At 41.8% G+C, this 22,078-nt stretch overlaps 1 protein-coding gene across 2 annotated transcripts in view; it reads left to right on the forward strand.

Moving 5' to 3' along the window:
- Positions 1-6,766: 6,766 nt before the first annotated feature.
- The window catches only part of LOC139553383 (sodium/potassium/calcium exchanger 4-like), a 66,702-nt gene continuing 51,390 nt past the window's right edge, over positions 6,767-22,078 (forward strand). Inside the window, exons 1-2 of one of the 2 annotated variants that reach the window (XM_071365659.1) lie at positions 6,767-7,534; positions 13,073-13,186. In XM_071365659.1, the coding sequence (XP_071221760.1) occupies positions 7,372-7,534; positions 13,073-13,186 (277 nt within the window). In that variant the 5' untranslated portion in view covers positions 6,767-7,371. The remainder of the gene's footprint in view (positions 7,535-13,072; positions 13,187-22,078) is intronic. The other variant, XM_071365660.1, reaches the window with a different exon arrangement.

A 22,078-nucleotide genomic window follows, 5' to 3' on the forward strand; every position in this document is an offset into this window, starting at 1 on the left:
TTTTCAAATTGGTGTGTATTCGTTTTGTGAGGGCTCTGAGGTGTTTTCCAGGTTTATTTGGCATTAAATAGTATGCTTTATTTGAGTTTAACCTGCAGATGCTGGCTCTCTTTAAAAGTAAAAGACAATATTCCTGGTTCCTGGCTTTTTCTAAGATAGTGATTTATTTTAATTTTATTTAAACTCAGATGTAACTTTTGCCGAGTATGAGATTATAATTCCCCTAATGTATGCCTCAAAAGCATTCCAAATTATGCCGGCGTCGGCTTTTCTCTGTCCTTCTATGTCTACATTTGTAATGGTAAAGGTATTTATTTTTTGGTTTATGTATTTAATCCATTTTGGTTCTTGAAGATTCACTCTGTTCATTCTCCATATTCTGTAGCTAAATTTAGTTTCTGTAGGTGTAATTAAGCATGATACCGAATAACTATTTTAGAACCCAGCATATTGTTGAGTGCATTTTGGGAAATAACATTTTTGTCAATTCTTGAATAGCTTTTCTTACTTTGAGAAAAAAAGCAGTAGTATTTTGTATTTGGGAAAAGTAATCTCCAGGTGCACTGCAAAATATTTCTAGAGATAACATTTTTCAGCCTCTCTAGAAACTTCATGAATTTGCCTTTTTTATTGCTATGTCTATCTAACTTGCCGAATGTGTGATTTAGGTCCCCTGCTATAATAATAGTTCCTGTCTATGTTTAATCTAATATAGCTTGAATTGTATCTAAAACATCAGATTTGCCCCTGGGGTATAGACAATTAAATCAATGTGTATGTTTCACCATGTAATGTACAATTCAAGATTTGACAACTTCCTTCTTGGTCTGTGTGCTTGGATATAGGGGAAAAGGGCATATTCTTATTTATCAGGATGCCTCCATCTCTGCTGTTACTACAGTAGGTGGCAGCATAGGTCTCTCCAACCCAGCTCCTCTTCAAATATTCAGTTTCTCCTTTTTTGAAGTGTAACTCTTGCAGGAAAACAGCAATCTGCTAACAATCTCTTTAAATGTTCAAGAACCTTATGCTTCTTTTGCAATCATGATGTTTATGCACATTCCATATGTAACAGTTTAACTTTATGGCGTCCCCTTGCCCCGACGCAAACCAGGGACCCTCTGCACACATCAACAACAGTCACCCACCGCTCCACAAAGGCCGCGGCCCTTGCAGAGCAAGGGGAACCACTACTTCAAGGTCTCAAAGCGAATGAGTAATCGATTGAAACGCTATTAGCGTGCACCACCGCTAACTAGCTAGCCATTCCACTCGCCCCCCTTTCGACCTCCTCCTTTTCCGCAGCAACCATGATCCGGGTCAACAGCATCAATGTAACAGTTTAACTTTATGGCGTCCACTCGCCCCGACCCGGGCGCGAACCAGGGACCCTCTGCACACATCAACAACAGTCACCCACGAAGCGTCATTACCCATCGCTCCACAAAGGCCGTGGCCCTTGCAGAGCAAGCGGAACCACTACTTCAAGGTCTCAAAGCGAGTGAGTAACCGATTGAAACGCTATTAGCGCGCACCACCGCTAACTAGCTAGCCATTTCACATCCGTTACACATATAATAAGTTGGATTTTGTTAGCTTTTACTTGCATAGAATCAAAGTTAACTTTGTCTATTTCGTCTTTCATTGAATAACCAGATAAAACATTTTTAGCAGACATGTCATATGAGGGTGGTGGACATTCCATGGATATGGATGTCCTCATATGAATACATAGCTATTGTTTACATTACATATATAGAACGTGTGAACATGTAGGCTGAGCAAACATTAAACAGAGAACACACAAACAACATAAATCAAGTTCTTCTTTGTAATTTGAGGCGCTGTGCCTTCTTAGGGCTTTTAAGCTCCAACTCCTCTCCTAATGTACCAAAGAACTGTGGGTTATGTCATTGTAAATACATTGGAGAAGGACTGCCACTTAAATATTGTGGTCAGTTTGTAATACATTGTGAATTAAATTGTAGTGGCTGGAGGGACTCCACTTGGGGAGAGTGGGTCCACCGAAAGACCGAAGTGAGATGAGTGGAGCCACCACACACACTTCAGGGAAGTGTCTGATACCCTCCCAGCTTGTCCCAACCTCCTCTCTTTTCACACACTCCCCTCTTCTTAGACTCATTTACACCCATCCATACATTGACTTGCTCGTCAATTTGCATTGATTCACATACAACAAATACCTTATGCATCCACACACCCATTGTCTCCCGCCCTCCTATCCATATTCATATTCACCCTCCCTCACATATCCATTCATATACACACACATCCCCACACCCACACCCACACCCACACATACACACTCTCACACACATACCAGTCCGTAGAATCGTTATTGACATATGCTATATTTCCCCCTTTGAATTGTCTTATAAGTGTCCATGTAGCCCATTGGCATCGGCTACTTCTATGGTTACTTCATAGAAAACAACAGTTACTTGGGGAAAGTAGAATATAGATTGTATTGGGGGAGGGGGAAATAATATTGTCACAACTTAGATAAGGTATATCCGCATGTAGCTTACAGTGCGCATTTAGCATACAGTGTATTCATTGGTTTTTCCCACTGTCCTCTTCTCAGAGCAGGGGACTTCCCTCTGTCCGCGGAGGTCTCCATTATGCATAATGTTCGTAGGCCTTCGACTGGAAAGGTTTCTTGCAGCTTGATTAAGGCTTCATCGGCACTTGTGAATTCCATCCTTTGCGTTCCCTTCCAGACCCACAACACTGCCGGGAAGCGGAGTTGAGACTTGATCCCATTTTCATCCAGTGAATGTCTGATTCCTTATGTTTCTTTCTCAGCTTAGCAGACAGGTCCTGGATGAATCAAATGGTCTGGCCTTGAATTTTGATCTCCTTTCCCCCTTCTACCTTCAGAATGTTGACTGTGGCCTAATCGTTCCATAATTTGAAGATTACTATGCGTGGGTATTTAGTGTTCTTCTGTTTCACTCCGATCCTACGGCATCGTTCCAGATGCTCTGGTGATATACCCACGTCAAGTTCCTCTGATGTCAGTTTGACCACCATCTGGAAAGGTCTTCTTTATCCTCGTCTTCTGATAAGGACAATATTCTCATGTTGTTATGTCTCATTCTGTTTTCTTGCTGGTCTAATTCCTCTTCTAAAGTTTTGAATGTTGTCGTCTTGTTCATTCATGCACATGCCTTGCTTGTGCATGTCTGACACGATAGCCTCTACTGCCTTTTCGAGCTAATCTACTTTTTTAACAGATTGTAGCAGTTTGTTGGTTTTGGTGTACATTGAGAGTATTTTAGCTATATTTCCCTGGATAGCATTTAACTGTTTATTACACTCTTTTGCATCTCCGAGTTGCCCTTTGTCCTTTGTAGGGGCCATGGTCTTTTGGATTTTATTTTATTTTTTTAAACGGATTGGTTCTAATCACTCACACTCTCCCAGTTGCTTGGGGATATGTTGATATGTTGAAGTTTAGAGGCTTGATTTAAACTTTGTTGTCTGGTTTCTGCATACGACCACAGTTCTGCCGGTACAAAACGGAGCTACTCACTCCCCATGTGTCCTATCGGTACGCACATGTGACTCTCAGTGGTCTCTCAGTGGTGACCACAATCAGGAGGCCAGTCATCCGAGTCTGGGACAGACAAAGCCCTAGCTCTCTGACATCATGTGATGTGCTACCCAGAGAGAGAGAGAGAGAGAGAGAGCGAGAGAGCGGGAGAGAGAGCGAGAGAGAGAGAGAGAGAGAGAGAGAGAGAGAGAGAGAGAGAGAGAGAGAGCGAAAAACACACTTACTCCTTTGTGTTTCTATAGTCTAGCAGTAGCAACACTGGCTGGCAGTGTAGAACTGACCCACCCTACTGCGCCAGTCTGTGTGGCTCAGTTGGTATAAGAGCAACACCAAGGTTGTGGGTTTAATTCCTCTCTTACATATACTTAAAATGACTTGCTCACTGTATTTTATGTGCCTGCTAGGTGGAATATTGGCCTATATTACCATTTTACACAGAACATAAATTACTTATAAAGGATGCATAGTAGAATGCTTGCTGGGGTGCTTGGGGAGTTAAGACATATCCTGAAATAATTTAAATATCTTTGTAATATCTTTAAAACAAGGCTAGCCTTGGGTGTAGCTGAGATGTATTTAGGTAAGGCATCTGGCATGATAGTACTCCTGATAAGCAAGAGTTAATGCCGCCATGTTTACATTTAGACCAGAGTTTTGTTATTATTGTGTAGCCTACATTATTGTATTTATTATGTAGCCTACGTGTATCAAGTATTTCATTTAGTACTCATTGTTAGGGTTTCTTCTGTCTATGGTTATTGATATTTGTTACAGGATTCTGTAAATGTTTATTGAGGACCACAAATAATGTAAAGTGTAAATCATTTCTGTAATCATAATACAGAAATTACTGTATTATGATACAGTAAACCACTGAAGCTGGAGACATATCTCCCTCACTAACTTCAAGCATCAGCTGTCAGAGCAGCTTACCGATCACTGTACCTGTACACAGCCCATCTGTAAATAGCACACCCAACTACCTCATCCCCATATTGTTATTCATTTTTTTGCTCTTTTGCACCCCAGTATCTCTACTTGCACATCATCATCTGCACATCTATCACTCCAGTGTTAATGCTAAATTGTAAATATTTCACCACTATGGCCTATTTATTGCCTTACCTCCCTAACCTTACTACATTTGCACACAATGTACATAGATTTTTCTATTGTGTTATTGACTGTATGTTTGTTTATCCCATGTGTATCTCTGTGTTGTTGTTTTTGTCGCACTGCTTTGCTTTATCTTGAACAGGTCGCAGTTGTAAATGACAACTTGTTCTCAACTGGCCTACCTTGTTAAATAAAGGTGAAATATTTTTTTCAAACAATGTTGTTCAAATATTTGCAATTGTCACAAAAAAAGGAAAAAGTTGCTTAACCCATATTACAAAAGCCCAAAATAATGTGACTCAATTACGATATAACACTAGGAAACACAAACGCGATTCATTGAACATGAATTAATGTTGGCCTACTAATTTGCATGTCGGCCTACTAATTTGTCAGCCTACTAATTTACGCGCCTCTCTGCAATTATGTTCCGGCTCCAGGTAGGATGGATGGGTAGAGTAGACTAGTAGATACAGTGCATTAGGAAACTACTTTTTTTTTTAAACTTTACAGCCATATTCTAAAATGTATTAAATATTTTTTTCCCCCTCCTCAATCTACACACAATACCTCATAATGACAAAGCAAAAACTGTTTTTTATCATTTTTGGCCAATTAAAAAAAACCTCAATATCACATTTACAAAAGTATTCAGAACTTTTCCTCAGTACTCTGTTGAAGCACCTTTGGCAGCGATTACAGCTTTTCAGACGTCTTGGGTATGACGCTACAAGCTTGGCACACCTGTATTTGGGGAGTTTCTCCCATTCTTTTCTGCAGATCCTCTCAAGCTCTGTCAGGTTGGATGGGGAGCGTTACGGCACAGCTATTTTCAGGTCTCTCCAGTGATGTTCGATTGGGTTCAAGTCCGGGGCTCTGGCTGGGCCACTCAAGGATATTCAGAGACTTGTCCGGAAGCCACTCCTGCGTTGCCTTGGCTGTGTGCTTAGGGTCGTTGCCCTGTTGGAAGGTGAACCTTCGCCCCAGTCTGAGGTCCTGAGCGCTATGGAGCAGATTTTCATCAGGGATCTCTCCGTTCATCTTTTCCTCGATCCTGACTAGTCCCTGCCACTGAAAAACATCCCACCAGCATGATGCTGCCACTACCATGCTTCACTGTAGGGATGGTGCCAGGTTTCCTCCAGACGTGACGCTTGGGATTCAGGCCAAAGAGTTCAATTTTGGTTTCATCAGACCAGAGAATCTTGTTTCTCATGGTCTGAGAGTCTTTAGTTGCCTTTTGGGAAACTCCAAGCTGGCTGTCATGTGCCTTTTACTGAGGAGCGGCTTCCGTCTGGTCACTCTACCATAAAGGTGAAGTGCTGCAGAGATGGTTGTCCTTCTGGAAGCTCTGTCAGAGTGATCATCAGGTTCCTGGTCACCCCTCTGACCAAGGCCCTTCTCCCCCGATTGCACAGTTTGGCCGGGCGGCCAGCTCTATGAAGAGTCTTGGTGGATGATGGAGGCCACCGTGTTCTTGGGGACCTTCAATGCTGCAGAAATGTTTTGGTACCCTTCCCCAGATCTGTGCCTCGACACAATCCTGTCTCGGAGCTCTACGGACAATTCCTTTGACCTCAAGGCTTGGTTTTTGCTCTGACATGCACTGTCAACTGTGGAACATTATATAGACAGGTCAAAGAGTTCAAGAGTGTGCCTTTCCAAATCATGTCCAATCAATTGAATTTACCACAGGTGAACTCCAATCAAGTTGTAGAAACATCTCAAGGATGATCATTGGAAACAGGATGCACCTGAGTTCAATTTGGAGTCTCATAGCAAAGGGTCTGAATGCTTATGTAAATCAGGTATTATTGTTATTTTTTATAATACATTTACAAAAACCTGTTTTCGCTTTGTCATAGAGTATTGTGTGTAGAGTCATGAAATAAAAAAAGTATCAATTTTAGAATAAGGCTGTAACGCAACAAAATGTTGAAAAGGGGAAGGGGTCTGAATAGTTTCCGAATGCACTGTACAGGCAGGCAGCCCGCATGGTGGTACCATGGGGGGGAGAGGTCGTTCGCTGCTGTGTGTCACGTGTCAAGCATCACTCACATGTAGAAGTTGCAGCTGCATGTGGGGGAGTGCGCTCTGTGGTGGGATGAAAGTGTGAGATTAGCTAATATTTTAGCAGAAAATCTTTTCGCCCCCGAGTATTTTTGGGAGAGGGAGACAATATCAAGCAAATGGAACAATATCGGAGAATGACTTATTTTCAACGCCACTAAATCTACCTTATTGTGACACACCGGACACATAAAGGTGCTCTCGGTGGCTTTTGAAGATGCCAACTGGCACAGAGCTTTAGGCTGCTTGACAAATATTGTTATTTTGATAATAAACATATAGGCTTTAGCCTCCTTAGGCCTATATTCTATAATAATGGAACATTTGCAGATTGTGTAGCCTAATTTATTTTGATTAAACTACAACAGCATTTTCGCCAGGACACAATTCTCACAAGCGGCTTTCATAGACACTGCTGCCTCTGTGGAGGATCTGCCTTTCCGTCATTTGAAACAGGGACGGCATCCTGACCCTTCGTTGTGTGAAACGATACTCAGGCGATTCCTGCTGTCCGAACAATCTGCGGCACGGCGCTGAGTGGGTCACTATCTGCAGGGAGAGGGAGGAGAACGAGGACGTTGCCCGCTGTCCCCGCAGACTGTACAGCCATGGAGCCGTTACCTGAGCAGAACTGCAACATGTCGAAAAAGAGCGTCATAGCTAAAATCTTCAAAGTTCGCAAGAGGAGACAGATGCTTTTCGTTCAAGTCTGTTTTATCTGCAGTATTCTATCTTTGACGTGGTGCATGTCCGCCCTGCTCACAAAAACAGGTGAGTAGGCTACAAGAAGAGACGGAGAGCCGAGGCATCCCAGGGTTGCCCGGGGAGGAACGCGTTTATAATTACGGGATTATGTGGAACTAAAAATGAATTCAATGTTGTGATTGTGCACATTTGGCATGCACTGCGTTGGTGTACAACAAATATCTCGTAACTAATAAATCTATGACACTGCTTTTTAAAATGATGTATGTAAAGGTCTGCTTGCCTGCCTCTGATCAATCCACTAGAAACTCGGCATAGTGGGACGCTGTTATAATACACATGGTTCGGGATGGAGATTTGTATTTGTGCTGTGCGTGTTTTCTTACATTCTCAAAAAAAGAAAAAAAGATGTAGGCGGAACGAGATTACAGCGCTCAGGATTTCAACTGGCCAGGCAGGCAGGCAGGTGCAGCACACATGTCTATTCTGTTTGTATAATTTGTTTACTCCACCTGCATCTGGAAAACTCAGATATAGGCAGCCAAATAGGGGACGTATAGGCTATAGCCTATATATGGCCTGACTGACTCACGTGGATAGGTAATCGCAGGGTATGTATGTGTGTGTGAGTGTTTCGTATGTTCGTGCATGAAGTTTACGGTAATGTGCCGCAGTATAGGCCTATGCAAAACGTAGGCAATATGTTCTAGAATATAACGTGAGTCACAGGTCATTTTCAATCACACTCATGATTTACACCAAATATCCACTTCTTTAAGACGCCCAAAACATGTTTGTTTTCGTTTTCTAATGATTTTCTTGGACATGTTGCTGTCTCTGTCGCGGTGGCCTAGGGGAGTTATTGGGGGGCGCTGGAGGTAGAAAGTGTTGCGCGCCCGCTGCGTGGGTTTGTGGACAACCACGTCGGTTTCAACCAGTACCGCTGCTTGGGTTTGTGGACAACCACTTCGGTTTCAACCAGCACAGCCAGAAAATGACCTCGCTGTATTATTTGAACTGTACTACATCTCTCTCTGAAGACTGAAGAGACAGAGAACAACAGCATACATCAATATCACAAAACCTGTTCTTTTTTTGTACAGAACATGACTGTACGTGTACCCTTTTGGTGCCATAAATTATGTGTAAGAGCTGAACGAAAAATGACCGATTAAACCTAAATCTATACATTTATGCACCAGGACACAAAGTATATGAACTATGACCAGTCCTTGAATTATTGTTTCAGGAGAGATCACTCAGCTGTCAAAGTGTTAGTCTGTTGATATTCTGTTGATCTTGATCCCTGAGGAAGTTGTTACATCAATGTTACAAAATGACTTAAACAATTGAAAGATAGGGGGAGAGGGGAACGGTCAAGACTGGGGTTTGAATCAGCAATTTATTACAGGACAAGCCAAATAAATCGTTTTCTACCACCAATATGGAGGAATCACTTGTAAACTGGCAATTAGCACCTGGCAACTGCACAAAAAGTTTGAGGACATGTATTTCTGAAACTGTTCATATTTGATGCTGGCTTGCCTTTGATATGAATTATCCCTCACTTCTCCAGACCAGATTAGTTCACAACTGGTATGTGGAGCTTTAATGAACCACACACATACAGTGGATTTCTGAGTCCTGAAATATGTTAATCTCTGTAACTTTCTCCACACACACATTCACGCACACACACACACACACACACACACACACACACACACACACACACACACACACACACACACACACACACACACACACACACACACACACACACACACACACACACACACACACACACACACACACACACACACACACACACAATAAGTCCCAGGGCTGCTTTGTAAATTCTCCCCTAGGCTACCATTTCAGTTTACCCACTTGCCTTAGGGCTCAGCTCTCTGTATCATTAGACCTGTTTATATCATGCTATTAAAGATGCCTATGTAGTCTGTTGTCCCTGTTTGAACATACCGCTTTTTTCCCCAATCGCTTTGGTGCTATTTTCACAAGTATCTGGTGAATTTTCAAAACTCTTAGTACAAAACTCCAAACTGGTAACACTTGTAATGCAGCAAGGCTGACATTCAAAACCTTTTGTTGTGCATTCGTGTTGTTTGGAGACACCTTTCACCACACAATCACTGATCAAAAATATAAGTTTACTGTGAAATACCATGAGAACATAGATTTTTTAACAGAATGATATTTTAACAACCAGTTAATCCAATAGCAATGCAAGATACATGTTTCAAAATTGTCCTTTGACTGTAATATGTTACAGTACTGTAAATTACAGCACATTACACTGTTTTCACATTAGGCAATACCCTTACAATTCTCAGCAACATTTACAGAAAATGTAATTTCCATCATTTCTATCCCATGTGTGATCAAAGGTGTAATCATTGAAGTCATCTTTCACAATCATTGATGCAAAAAAATGAAATTTATTAACAAGATATCATTACAACATAGGTGTACTGTAATCAAATGAAACACATTCAATGAATTAAAGAAAAATTATGTTTAGCAGGCACTAGTTTGCATCAAGCCTGTCTTGAACATTTGACCATTGGTTCTCATTGACATCGCAGTAAATATCCTCATTGATATGTACTGTATGTAACAAATGCGTCCCCTACACAGTAAACATGTATCCAAAATGATGTTCCTTTTTGATGGGGGAGGTTCACACTGCTTTACTAAAATAACATTAGCCATTACTGTACTGTAATACATGCCATTTACATAGCAGACACTTTTATCCAAAGTGACAACAGTGTGTCTATACATCTTGGTATGTGACCCCAGTGGGAATCAAACCCTCAACTCTGGTGTTGCTTGTGCCATGCTCTTACTACCTGAGCCACACAGGACCGCGACAATAAAATACTGTAGAATACAATACATGATTACCATACAGGTAGAAGGTGTACCATTGCCATGAGCATGCCACCTTCCTTCAGGCCATGAATGAGGCATGTAATGACATCAATCCAGACCTACTGTATGTCAGGCTTGAATTCACCGCTCCAAAAGGAGCGAATGAGGTGAACCTAGTGAAAAACCTTTTGGAGCGGTGAATTCAAGCCTGACATACAGTAGGTCTGGATTGATGTCATTACATGCCTCATTCATGGCCTGAAGGAAGGTGGCATGCTCATGGCAATGGTACACCTTCTACCTGTATGGTAATCATGTATTGTATTCTACAGTATTTTATTGTCGCGGTCCTGTGTGGCTCAGGTAGTAAGAGCATGGCACAAGCAACACCAGAGTTGAGGGTTTGATTCCCACTGGGGTCACATACCAAGATGTATAGACACACTGTTGTCACTTTGGATAAAAGTGTCTGCTATGTAAATGGCATGTATTACAGTACAGTAATGGCTAATGTTATTTTAGTAAAGCAGTGTGAACCTCCCCCATCAAAAAGGAACATCATTTTGGATACATGTTTACTGTGTAGGGGACGCATTTGTTACATACAGTACATATCTGATCCAATTTTTTCAAACATACTGTGAAGTAAAATCGAAATAGTTATCATCATAATAGTACATTACAGTATATGTCATACTTTATATGTTTATACTTTACAAACATACATTAGGGCCTAGTTCTCAAAATCTGTTGTAGACAAACCAGTTTCAAATCTACAGGTTTACCAAACGGTTAAGTGATTATCGAATAACAGCAGTCGGATTACGTAATAGTAAAATGTATTTTAACAAATGAGAAGACAATCATATCAAAAGTAATAGTAAAATGTATTTTAACAAATGAGAAGACAATCATATCAAAAGTAATGTGAGTATTGGATTGTGAAAAGCAATTACTTTATATGAACATGTATTGCAATGTGAAACATGTCTTTTTAGATGAAACACTAAGTGTGGTGAAAAAGTGAATTGTGTGTTATACTTAGTCAATTGAAAATGTACTTAGAGGGTTGAAACAACTGCCTTGTGAAAATTCACCATATACTTGTGAAAATTGCACCAAAGCTTTTGAAAAACACTTTAACAGGGCATTATCCATTTGAACATCATCTGTTTGGATAAAACATGTCGCAGAGTTCCCTAATTGTATTTGAATAACAAGGCGCTTAACATGATATCATACTTAAAAGGATGTAAAATACGTCACCACAGACGAGCAACTGTAAGGGCTGGAGATAGCACTGTCTTGTCTGTTATAATCAGGCTTGTTTTACTTACAAACGAGTCCCATTATATTCAGTCACATCCGTCTATTTACATGTGGATAGGTTTGATAAACCACAATAAAATAAATATTATAGACTGCCACCCTTATAGCATTGGTTAGTCCTAACTACATTCCAGGCTTTTGACTTCCTGGTCAGACGTAGATTCATTTCCAAGGATTCTCCCAGTGGAGAGTGGCTGCACCTGAGACGGTCGCTGTCCACTCTCATGTGGTGCTGAACTTCCAAATTTCGATTCCATCACTGTCTTGCTTCAATGGTGCTGAATATCCGACCGCCGCTTTTACAGCTTGTTGGTTTAATCAACATTGGACCTTATATTCCTGTGACAGAGTCACCACATGCAAAGCCAAATGGCAGCTATATCCAATAGGGCTCTGGTCAAAAGTAGTGCACTATCGGCCCTGGTCAAAAGTAGTGCACTATCGGCCCTGGTCAAAAGTAGTGCACTATCGGCCCTGGTCAAAAGTAGTTCGCTATATAAGGATTTGAGATGCAAAGCCCAGTGTTTCAATGCATGTTCACTGCCGGTTTCTTATCCTGACGTACTGTTTTATCCAAGCAATATACATTTTGATGTAGAGTGAATTCCAGAGTGGCGGTAATACAGTCACAGCAACAGCTTTAGGAGTGGTCCCTCTTGCTATTGAGACGATACACAAATATTTCCCTAGATAAACGTGTATGTACATTTTGTAAAGATGGTTCCGTTGAAACTGAAGCTCATGCAGTGCTTTACTGTGGGTTATACAACTAAATTAGGGATGATCTTATTTGTCAGCTGTCCAACCAAAATCAAAATGTTAATGGTCTGATGAAAATAATAAATTATGTGGAATTCTATCAGGTAACAATAATGTAAATGCCTTCGCCAAAGCCTGCCATCTTATCCTCCAACTGAGACGTTTCTTTTTAAGTGTCTAATTGTCCTTTTATCCACTACTTTTTTAACGTTTTTGTTTATACATACATGTGTATAGATGATGTAATGTGTTATACACTGAGTACACAAAACATTAAGAACACCTGCTCTTTCCGTGACAGACTGACCAGGTGAATTGAGGTGAAAGCTATGAACCCTTATTGATGTCACTTGTTAAATCAACTTCAAATCAGTGTAGATGAAGGGGAGGAGACAGGTTAAATAATGATTTTTAAGCCTTGAGACAATTGAAACATGGATTGTGTATGTGTGCCATTCAGAGAGTAAATGGGCAAGATGTCCCTGTGGAACGCTTTTGACACCTTGCGGAGTCCATGCCACGATGGGGGGGGGGACTACTCCGTGTTTGACCATTATTGTTTTAAAAAATCTGTATTTTGTATTATTGTATCATCCTAACTCTTTTCTAACTCGAACATAGGACATGGCCTGGTCCTGGAGCAGGGGCTGGTTGACACAACAAACCGTCTGGGACGCAGGCTGATGGCCGTGGACGGAGACAATGACACACTGGATAAGAACTGCACAGAGCCAGGTAGGTAGTGAATCCTAAACATGTACCCTAAACCTGTACCCTAACCCTACCTTAAACCTACACATAGCTAGGTACTGTAGGTAGTGTACCCTATAACCGGTACCTTAAACCTGTAACCTAACCCTCCACCCTAAACCTGCACAGAGCCAAGTAGGGTTGTAGTATACCCTAATCAGGCCTAGAGACATGTTGTACCCATTATACAGTACCTGCACAGAGCTATGTGCAGCACTTTTCCCTGAACCTGTCCAGCCAGCACAGCCAGCCAGCTCCTGCAGCTTGAGAAGACTTAATAGGAAAGCTGTTCACAGTGTGTTATACAATGGCACAGCCTACATGCTTCCTACAGCCTACACATGCTCTGAGTCAGTCAGAGACAGAACAGCTGGGGTGAGATGGGAAGGGATTGGTTGCCTTAGATGTTTCACTATATCTACTAGCTCTCTAGTTATTATATTTGTTCTTTATAAGAGCAGCAGTTTTTCCTACTGTAATTTCTGCAGATGAGATTTGCAAATGAGGGCAACCTTGGTGTCCAGGTGGGTGGGTGCAGCCTCCAGCTGGATGACGAATGAGATGAGTTGGTGTTGGAGGCACAGGAACGAACTGTAAAGGTCCACTATGTGGGCGAGAGAGAGAGAGAGAGAGAGAAAGAGAGCAGAGAACTGAAACCTGACAGCATGCAAACCCAAAATGATGAGCATAACAAATAAATCATGGCAGCACTGACTGTGGCATCATGAAATCTTTCCTATTTTCAATGAAGAGTATTCTACTGATGGTTTCTTTGGGGGGGTATTGATTTATCAGTTTTTTGTTGTTGACACACTTATGTGTTGATACACAACCTTCAGCATCAGTACAGCCCCCAGAATGGCGCTGATAGTCAGCTTCCTGATAGGACCTTGGATGTGCTGTCTATTAATAGAAGCGGATGTGCTATTTTTACACCACGATACAGTGGTGAACTGATGTACAGTATGGACTGACCGACTGCTTCTCACAATAGCAGGGACAACCACACACCTTAGAGGACCCCGAAACCCACAGACAACACATACATTGTATTTCTCTGTTTATTTGAAAGGCTGATGTTCAAATGGGATAACATGCTTCTTAATCCCTCCAGTCATCATTAACCGAAAAGGCAAGTTGTATTTTAGCTGCTCAAATCTGTTCACACTGCTTAGCCTGTTGACATACACATTGTCATCCTTTTGTATTTTGAACAGCAGGGAACACATTTTTTTACTTTACCTTTATTTAACTAGGCAAGTCAGTTAAGAACAAATTCTTATGTACAATGGCGGCCTACGAACAGTGGGTTAACTGCCTTGTTCAGGGGAAGAATGACAGAGTTTTACCTGCTCGAGGATTTGATCTAGCAACCTTTTGGTTACTTGCCCAACGCTCTAACCACTAGGCTACCTGCCGCACATATGGTTATGCAGCAGAGGAATTGCAAACATCAAGGCAGAGCACCTAACCCCTGACTGCTGAATGAACTCACTGGAAATAGTGGATGGATTCAGAATAGAGTAAAACACATCTGGCCAGTTCAATTGGTGACGCAGATACATTCAGAATGCCTCATACTGCAGTAGTTTGCACTGCTGTCACAGTGTGCCCTTTCTCCTAGCTTTCCCTCTTATGTCCATAGTTGTCCCCCCTCCCATAGTTCAACCTTGCCTCACTCATAGTTGGCCCCAACTTCTCTCGACTTTAGTGCTGACAAGCAGAGTCTTTGTGAGAGTGACGCATGCGCACGCTCACACGCTCACACACGCAGCTGTCAGACAGTCTGGATCAGCAGTGAACTGTGTGGCCTTGTCAGGACCCAGCAAAGAGCTTCTCCACTGATAGCTCTCAGCAAATCTGAGCGTGTGTGACACATGGCCTGGTGTGTATGTCTATGGTATGTGCCAGTGTGGTGGTGAGATCTGTAGTGTACCGTACAGTATGAGGGCGGGGAGGGAAAGAGAGAGGAGAAAGAAAAAAAAGAGAGATGGAGAGAGAGAGAGAGAGAGAAAGAAAGAGGGAGATAGTGAGTGTGGAAGGGAGAAAGATGAAGGGAGAGACAGATAGAGAGAGAGGGAGAAAGAGAGAGGGAGCTGAAGGCAGCCAACTGAGCTGAAGGTCAACTAGAGGTCATTGTAGCTATCACAGTGCTAGTTTGGAGACTGTTAGAAGTGTGTGAAATCCCTCTTGGGTTTTTGAGTGGTTTTGACTGATAAGGTCTCCGTCCAATACGTTATTATTCTACTACTGTAGTCTACTGTACATACTGTGATGACTCAAGTAGATATGAAAGATATGAAAAATGTCTTCTTCAACCATGGTTTTTAATGTAATTCAAATGCCACACTTAGGAAATATTTAATTACAATAACTAGGTGGTCATAATGTGCAGTATGAATCTTGAGGGAACTGCTAAACATGAATTGTTCTAATTTCGAATCAACATCAAAGCATTCCCTTGCTACAGTAAGAAGGAGGGGAAGCATCACAGACTATCATATACTGTAAACCCAAATAAGATAAAGAATTCTCTTCGGTCATCGGTTATCGTCAGGTTATCGTCATGGCCGTGTATTTTCCATCTCAAGCCTACGGCTCTCAAGGAACTACACTGGACTTTGTGCAAACTAGAAGCAGCATATCCCGATGGAGCATTTATTGTAGCTTGGGACTTTAACGTTTTCACACATACCAACACATGGGTGTGATCATTCTACAGTTCTACAGTGGTCCCTGTAGCGTACGATCAAACCCATTCTACAGTGGTCCCTGTAGCATATGAACAAACCGGTGTGATTAGAACGCTTATTTAGAACGTCCAGTTTCGGTATGACGCAACAATCAGCATTTGAGCTGGCCACACTGTTTTTTCAGAAACATTTTGTACAAACACAGTCTTTACAAAGTTATGTCCAGAATTTGAGCAGTTTATTTTGAATGCAATGTTCAGACATTCACAGAAGTAGCTACAGCATAACACAATCATCCAAACTGGAAAATGTAGGCTACATTTGTCCTAGCGCACAAGCGGTGATAGTTTTATAACTCTCAACTGACATTAACTACAATATGAATTAGCAAATAGCACTTACTATTTATAATTAATCACATCATTGGTGAGCTCACCATTGATCTAAATAATTGAGTAAAACACTTTCTAGAAATGGAAAGTAATCCGACGATGGGTAGTTTCTGCAAGCTGCCATGTTTGTTTTTTTCCCAGAGACCAAAGATAATATGAGGAGACAAGATGAGTTTGGTCTGTTTATAGTAGAGGTCGACCGATTAATCGGAATGGCCGATTAATTAGGGCCGATTTAAAGTTTTCCTAACAATCGGTAATCTGCATTTTTGGACACACTGATTATGGCCGATTAAATTTCATTCCACAAGGAGACTGCGTGGCAGGCTGACTACCTGTTATGCGAGTGCAGCAAGGAGCCAAGGTAAGGTGCTAGCTAGCATTAAACGTATCTTATAAAAAAAACATTAAATCTTAACATAATCACTAGTTAACTACAAATGGTTGATGATATTACTAGTATATCTAGCTTGTCCTGCGTTGCATATAATCGATGTGGTGCCTGTTAATTTATCATTGATTCACAGCCTACTTCGCCAAACGGGTGATTTAACAAGCACATTCGCGAAAAAAGCACTGTCGTTGCACCAATGTGTACCTAACCATAAACATCAATGCCTTTCTTAAAATCAATACACAAGTATATATTTTTAAACCTGCATATTTAGTTAATATTGCCTGCTAACATGAATTTCTTTTAACTAGGGAAATTGTGTCACTTCTCTTGCGTTCTGTGCAAGCAGAGTCAGGGTATATGCAGCAGTTTGGGCCGCCTGGCTCGTTGCAAACTGTGTGAAGACCATTTCTTCCTAACAAAGACCGTAAATCATTTCCCAGAATTGTACATAATTAGGACAACATTGAAGGTTGTGCAATGTAACAGCAATATTTAGACTTAGGGATGCCACCCGTTAGATAAAATACGGAATGGTTTCGTATTTCACTGAAAGAATAAACGTTTTGTTTTCGAAATGATAGTTTCCAGGTTTTGACCCTATTAATGACCTTAGGCTCGTATTTCTGTGTGTTATTACATTATAATTAAGTCTATGATTTGATAGAGCAGTCTGACTGAGCGGTGGTAGGCAGCAGTAGGCTCGTAAGCATTCATTCAAACAGCACTTTCCTGCTTTTGCCAGCAGCTCTTCGCTGTGCTTCAAGCATTGCGCTGTTTATGACTTCAAGCCTATCAACTCCCGAGATTAGGCTGACAATACTAAAGTACCTATTAGAACATCCAATAGTCAAAAGGTATATGAAATACAAATGGTATAGAGAGAAATAGTCATATTGAAGACTCATGTTAAAAGGAACCACCAGCTTTCATATGTTCTAACTTAAACGTTAGCTTTTTTACATGGCACATATTGCACTTTTACTTTCTTCTCCAACACTTTGTTTTTGCATTATTTAAACCAAATTGAACATTGAACAATAATGAACATGTTTCATTATTTATTTGAGACTAAATTTATTTTATTGATGTATTATATTAAGTTAAAATAAGTGTTCATTCAGTATTGTTGTAATTGTCATTATTACAAATATATATGCAAAAATCGGCCGATTAATCGGTATCGGCTTTTTTGGTCCTTCAATAATCGGTATCGGTATCGGCGTTGAAAAATCATAATCGGTCAACCTCTAGTTTATAGTATGCATGTTGAAGGGGGTGTGTCGTCTACAAATCATTCACATCCCACTATTCACTTCCGGAAGTTCTCGAAAAATGAGTGAACCCTTACTCACCTCATTTTGATATAACATCTTTGGTCCGACAGACGATTACGTGAAACCCGGTATACATTGTATGTCAGCAAACATGGCTCCACACATAGCTGGAATAGCTGGAATCACCAGTACTTCATAACATGTGAATAAAGCAATAAATATATAAATAATTACCACACAAAACATTTTCTAATAGGGATTTATTGATACAAGTGGCACGTGCCGGCAGTCAATCACGTAACCTCTCACTCTGAGTCGTTCAGTGTTGTTGTTTATGTATGTAGCTAGTGAGATAAGCTGTAGCATTAGCAATGTCTTTCAAAAGGAGACAACTCACAAATGTGTAAATTCTGGAGATTTTTTACAATTCTGACAATGAGTCTGAGTATGAAAGTCAGGAATCGGATTCTGACAGTGACAGTGACAGTGAGGAGCTCCCCCCTAACCTTATAGCCATTGAGAACCCTGAATCTGAGGACCCCTTGTCCACTGGAGGTCCCTTTGAAGATGCGGGTGGTGAAGGAGGCAGACCGACAGTGGAAGGCCGCCACCCCTCCTGGCCCTGCTGTTTGCTTTGATGAGTCCCAGTCTGGAGTGCAAAGCCCCTTGCCATTTCCATCTGAGGCAGAGTGCTTCAAGTTGTTATACCTTGGAGCTACAGGAGAAGAGAGCCAGGAGTGGGGGGGAAACTCGCTAAATGGGTGACAACCACAATTAGTGAAATGTATACCTTCCTGGTGAATGTCCTTATGGGAATAGTAAAGAACTCCCGATGAGAATACTGGAGCACAGATCCTATGTTTGCAACTCCCTTCTTTGACAACCTCTTATCCCAAGACCGCTTCCTAGTTCTGCTGCGATGCATTTCGCCAACAATGCTACTGCAACCTAAATGACCCGTTACACAAAATAAGAAATGTTCTTACCAGCCTGACATCAGCATTTGGTCGGGTCTTTGTGCCGTACAAGGAACTATGCGTTGGTGAGTCCCTGATGTTACGGAAAGGTTGGTTCTTTGTCATGTGCGACGTGAAGACAGGATTTGTCCAGGACATTATAGTCTACACAGGGTCCACCACTGACATCCAACATTATGAGGGGCTTGGGGTGTCCAGGTCTGTGGTGAGGACCATGCTGGCTCCTCATCTCGGCAAGGGACACAATTTGTATGTGGACAATTCGTACAGCAGTCCCACACTCTTCCAGCATCTGCTCTCCAACAGCACAGGGGCCTGTGGCACAGTCAGGTCGAACAGGAAGGGGATGCCGGCATTCGGATGCAGGAAGATGCAGAGAGGGGAGGTGGGGTTCAAGGAGAACGGTCAACAGCTGGCAGTAAAGTGACATGACAAACGAGACATCCATGTCCTCTCCACTGTCCATACAGCAACCATGTCGGCCACAGGGAAGGTGGACCACCTGACGGGAGAGAGAAAAATCAAACCAGACTGTGTGCTTGACTATAACCTCAAAATGGGGGCAGTGGATAAGTCGGACATGATAAACAGCTTTGTGGAATGCACTCGGAAAATGAACAAGTAGTATAAGAAGATATTTTTACATCTGATCGACACTGCTGCCCTCGATGGCCACATAGTTCACCGCCAACTAACAGATGTGATGATTACAGAACAAGGTGTTTTTGTAATTGGTCGTACAGTTCACATACAAATCACATACATTTCCATTATGCAATTGTAGTGACAATATCTCACCCACCTACCCACTGCCTCATCATCCTCTCCCTTCCCTCATCCTTCCCACTCCCTCATAAGTCAAGTAATTTTTAAAAGTACAGAGAGAACCTCATGAGAGCTGCTGGAGGAGGACCACACCCCTCGGCACCCATCCACTGAGGGTCGTCCTGCTGCAGACAATCCCCTACGCCTCGCTGCATGGCATTTTCCCTGCAAAGTCCCTCAAACTGCTGCTCAAGGTAGTCACACACGGAGGCACTGTAAAGTCTGCCTGTCTGGTACCAGGAGAAGGAAGCAGAGGAAGTTGACAAAATACATGTGTTTAGCTTGTGATACACCTCTATGTATTTCACCATGCTTTGGGGAGTATCATATGCTCAAGCACTATTATTATTTACAATGACGGCCTACACGGAAGGCAGGCCAATTGTATGCCGCCCTATGGGACTCCCAATCACGGCCAGTTGTGATACAGCCTGGATTGGAACCAAAGTGTCTGTAGTGACGCCTCTAGCACTGAGATGCATTGCCTGTGCCACTTGGGTTGTCATAAGGCCAGGGTAGCTTCAAATGAAGCTAATACTTCACTGACGCGATTAGCATTGTTTTACAGAGATACAGTGGTTCCTCCTTTAAAAGTTGCGAGCTTACACCGCGGAACTTAGAGGTACCCAGCGTCACGGCTTCATTGCTCCAGACCATCACAAGGGGGAGCTAGAGCACTCATTATGCATTTGGGTCCCAAGGTTTTTATATGACCAATCATATCGAGTGGTTCCTATGACGAATTTGACGCGGGCCACCCGTCCCTGGTGACTTCAGCAAAGATGGCTGACAAAACATTACGAGGAAGCAAATTTAGGTGTGAACCCCCCCCTCCCCTACCCAACTTGCAACAAATCATTTTCAGGACTATCTAGTAAAAGCAGTGGAGATGCGCAATAGGTTTCTAGGAAGAGACTATTCTCTACAATGTGTGGACGAAGCTCTTAATTTGGCATTGGGGAAAACACGAGATGAACTGCTACAAAAAAGACCCACTAAAGCTAAAGAACATTCTGTAATGTTCACAACCACATATACTTTGAACTCGCGAAAAGTGGGAGATGCGGTCAGGAAACACTGGCATGTTTTATTTACACGATAAATTGGTCCATGGCAACTGCCAGCCACAAACGAAAATCAGCCAGGCTCTTTTACGCCCTCTTCCATTTGGTAGCTATAAATGCAGAGGTTGCGCACAGTGCAACAATATGATGTGTTTGAATATTTCTGCCACCCACATAAAGGAAAACGTTTCCAAATAAATGACAGTATTACGTGCTCCACTACCCATGTTATCTACATTATTAAATGTCCATGTGGGCTGTGCATGTAGGTAAAACCTCTCATTATCTCAAACAGAGAATCAGTGAACATAACGTTAAATTAGGAGAAAGGACAGGGATTATCCAGTCGCAGTACATTTTAATGACCTAAAACATGACATTTCTACCTTTAGATTTTGTGGAATAGAGAAATTTAAGATATCAGACAGGGGAGGTGATATTAATAATACTCTTGAGTAAAAGAGAAGGTGTTTGGATTTTCACCCTCCAGACATTATTTCCTAAAGGACTTAATGATGAAATGCCTATGTATGTTATGTTGTAAATTTGAACATGAATTATGCTCCTCTTTCAGATTACTCTGACGTTTTTCTTACACTGTACCCAATGATTTATGAAAACTTGCTTGGTAGGTCGATGTCCTCATTGGGGTTTTACAGACGTGTTTAATATGTTTTATGTACGACACTATTTGAATATTTATGAAATGCATATTGTTATATTTGGTAGCACTTATTTGTTTTTCCTTCGCCTCCAACCCTTTTCGATGCGTGGAACGGATGTGGGTGTGGCTAGGTCTACATAAGGGACCTAGCCACACCCACAAAACTCCCAAAAGCTCTGACGAAGGCCGTGAGGCCGATACACAAAGCTTATTAAAGATCAGTGATACGATCAAGAGCAGTGTGCGGATTCCTTCTTCTTTGATATCATCTCATCCAGGTGTTGCCATGCACCTGCAAAAAAGATAGCTCAGATGTGCGAGTGTCACGGATCCCTCCGGAACTTTCATCAAGCACACCTGTCCCCGATCTCCACTGATTAGTATTTATGTGCCCTTTGGTTTCCAAGATCTGGTCGATTATTGTTATATTATCAGTTGGTGCATGTGAGTACCTGTGCTGTGTGTTTTGGGCTTTCGTGCCCTTGTGGATTGCACAGATGATTACGGGTCTCGTCCCATGTGTTAATCATTGTGCACGTGTGTTATTTATTCAAGGTGCTCCTCGCTCCTCGCTTGGGCTGAATAAAAAAC

Source organism: Salvelinus alpinus, chromosome 25 (genome assembly GCF_045679555.1).
Source record: "Salvelinus alpinus chromosome 25, SLU_Salpinus.1, whole genome shotgun sequence".
NCBI lineage: Eukaryota > Metazoa > Chordata > Actinopteri > Salmoniformes > Salmonidae > Salvelinus > Salvelinus alpinus.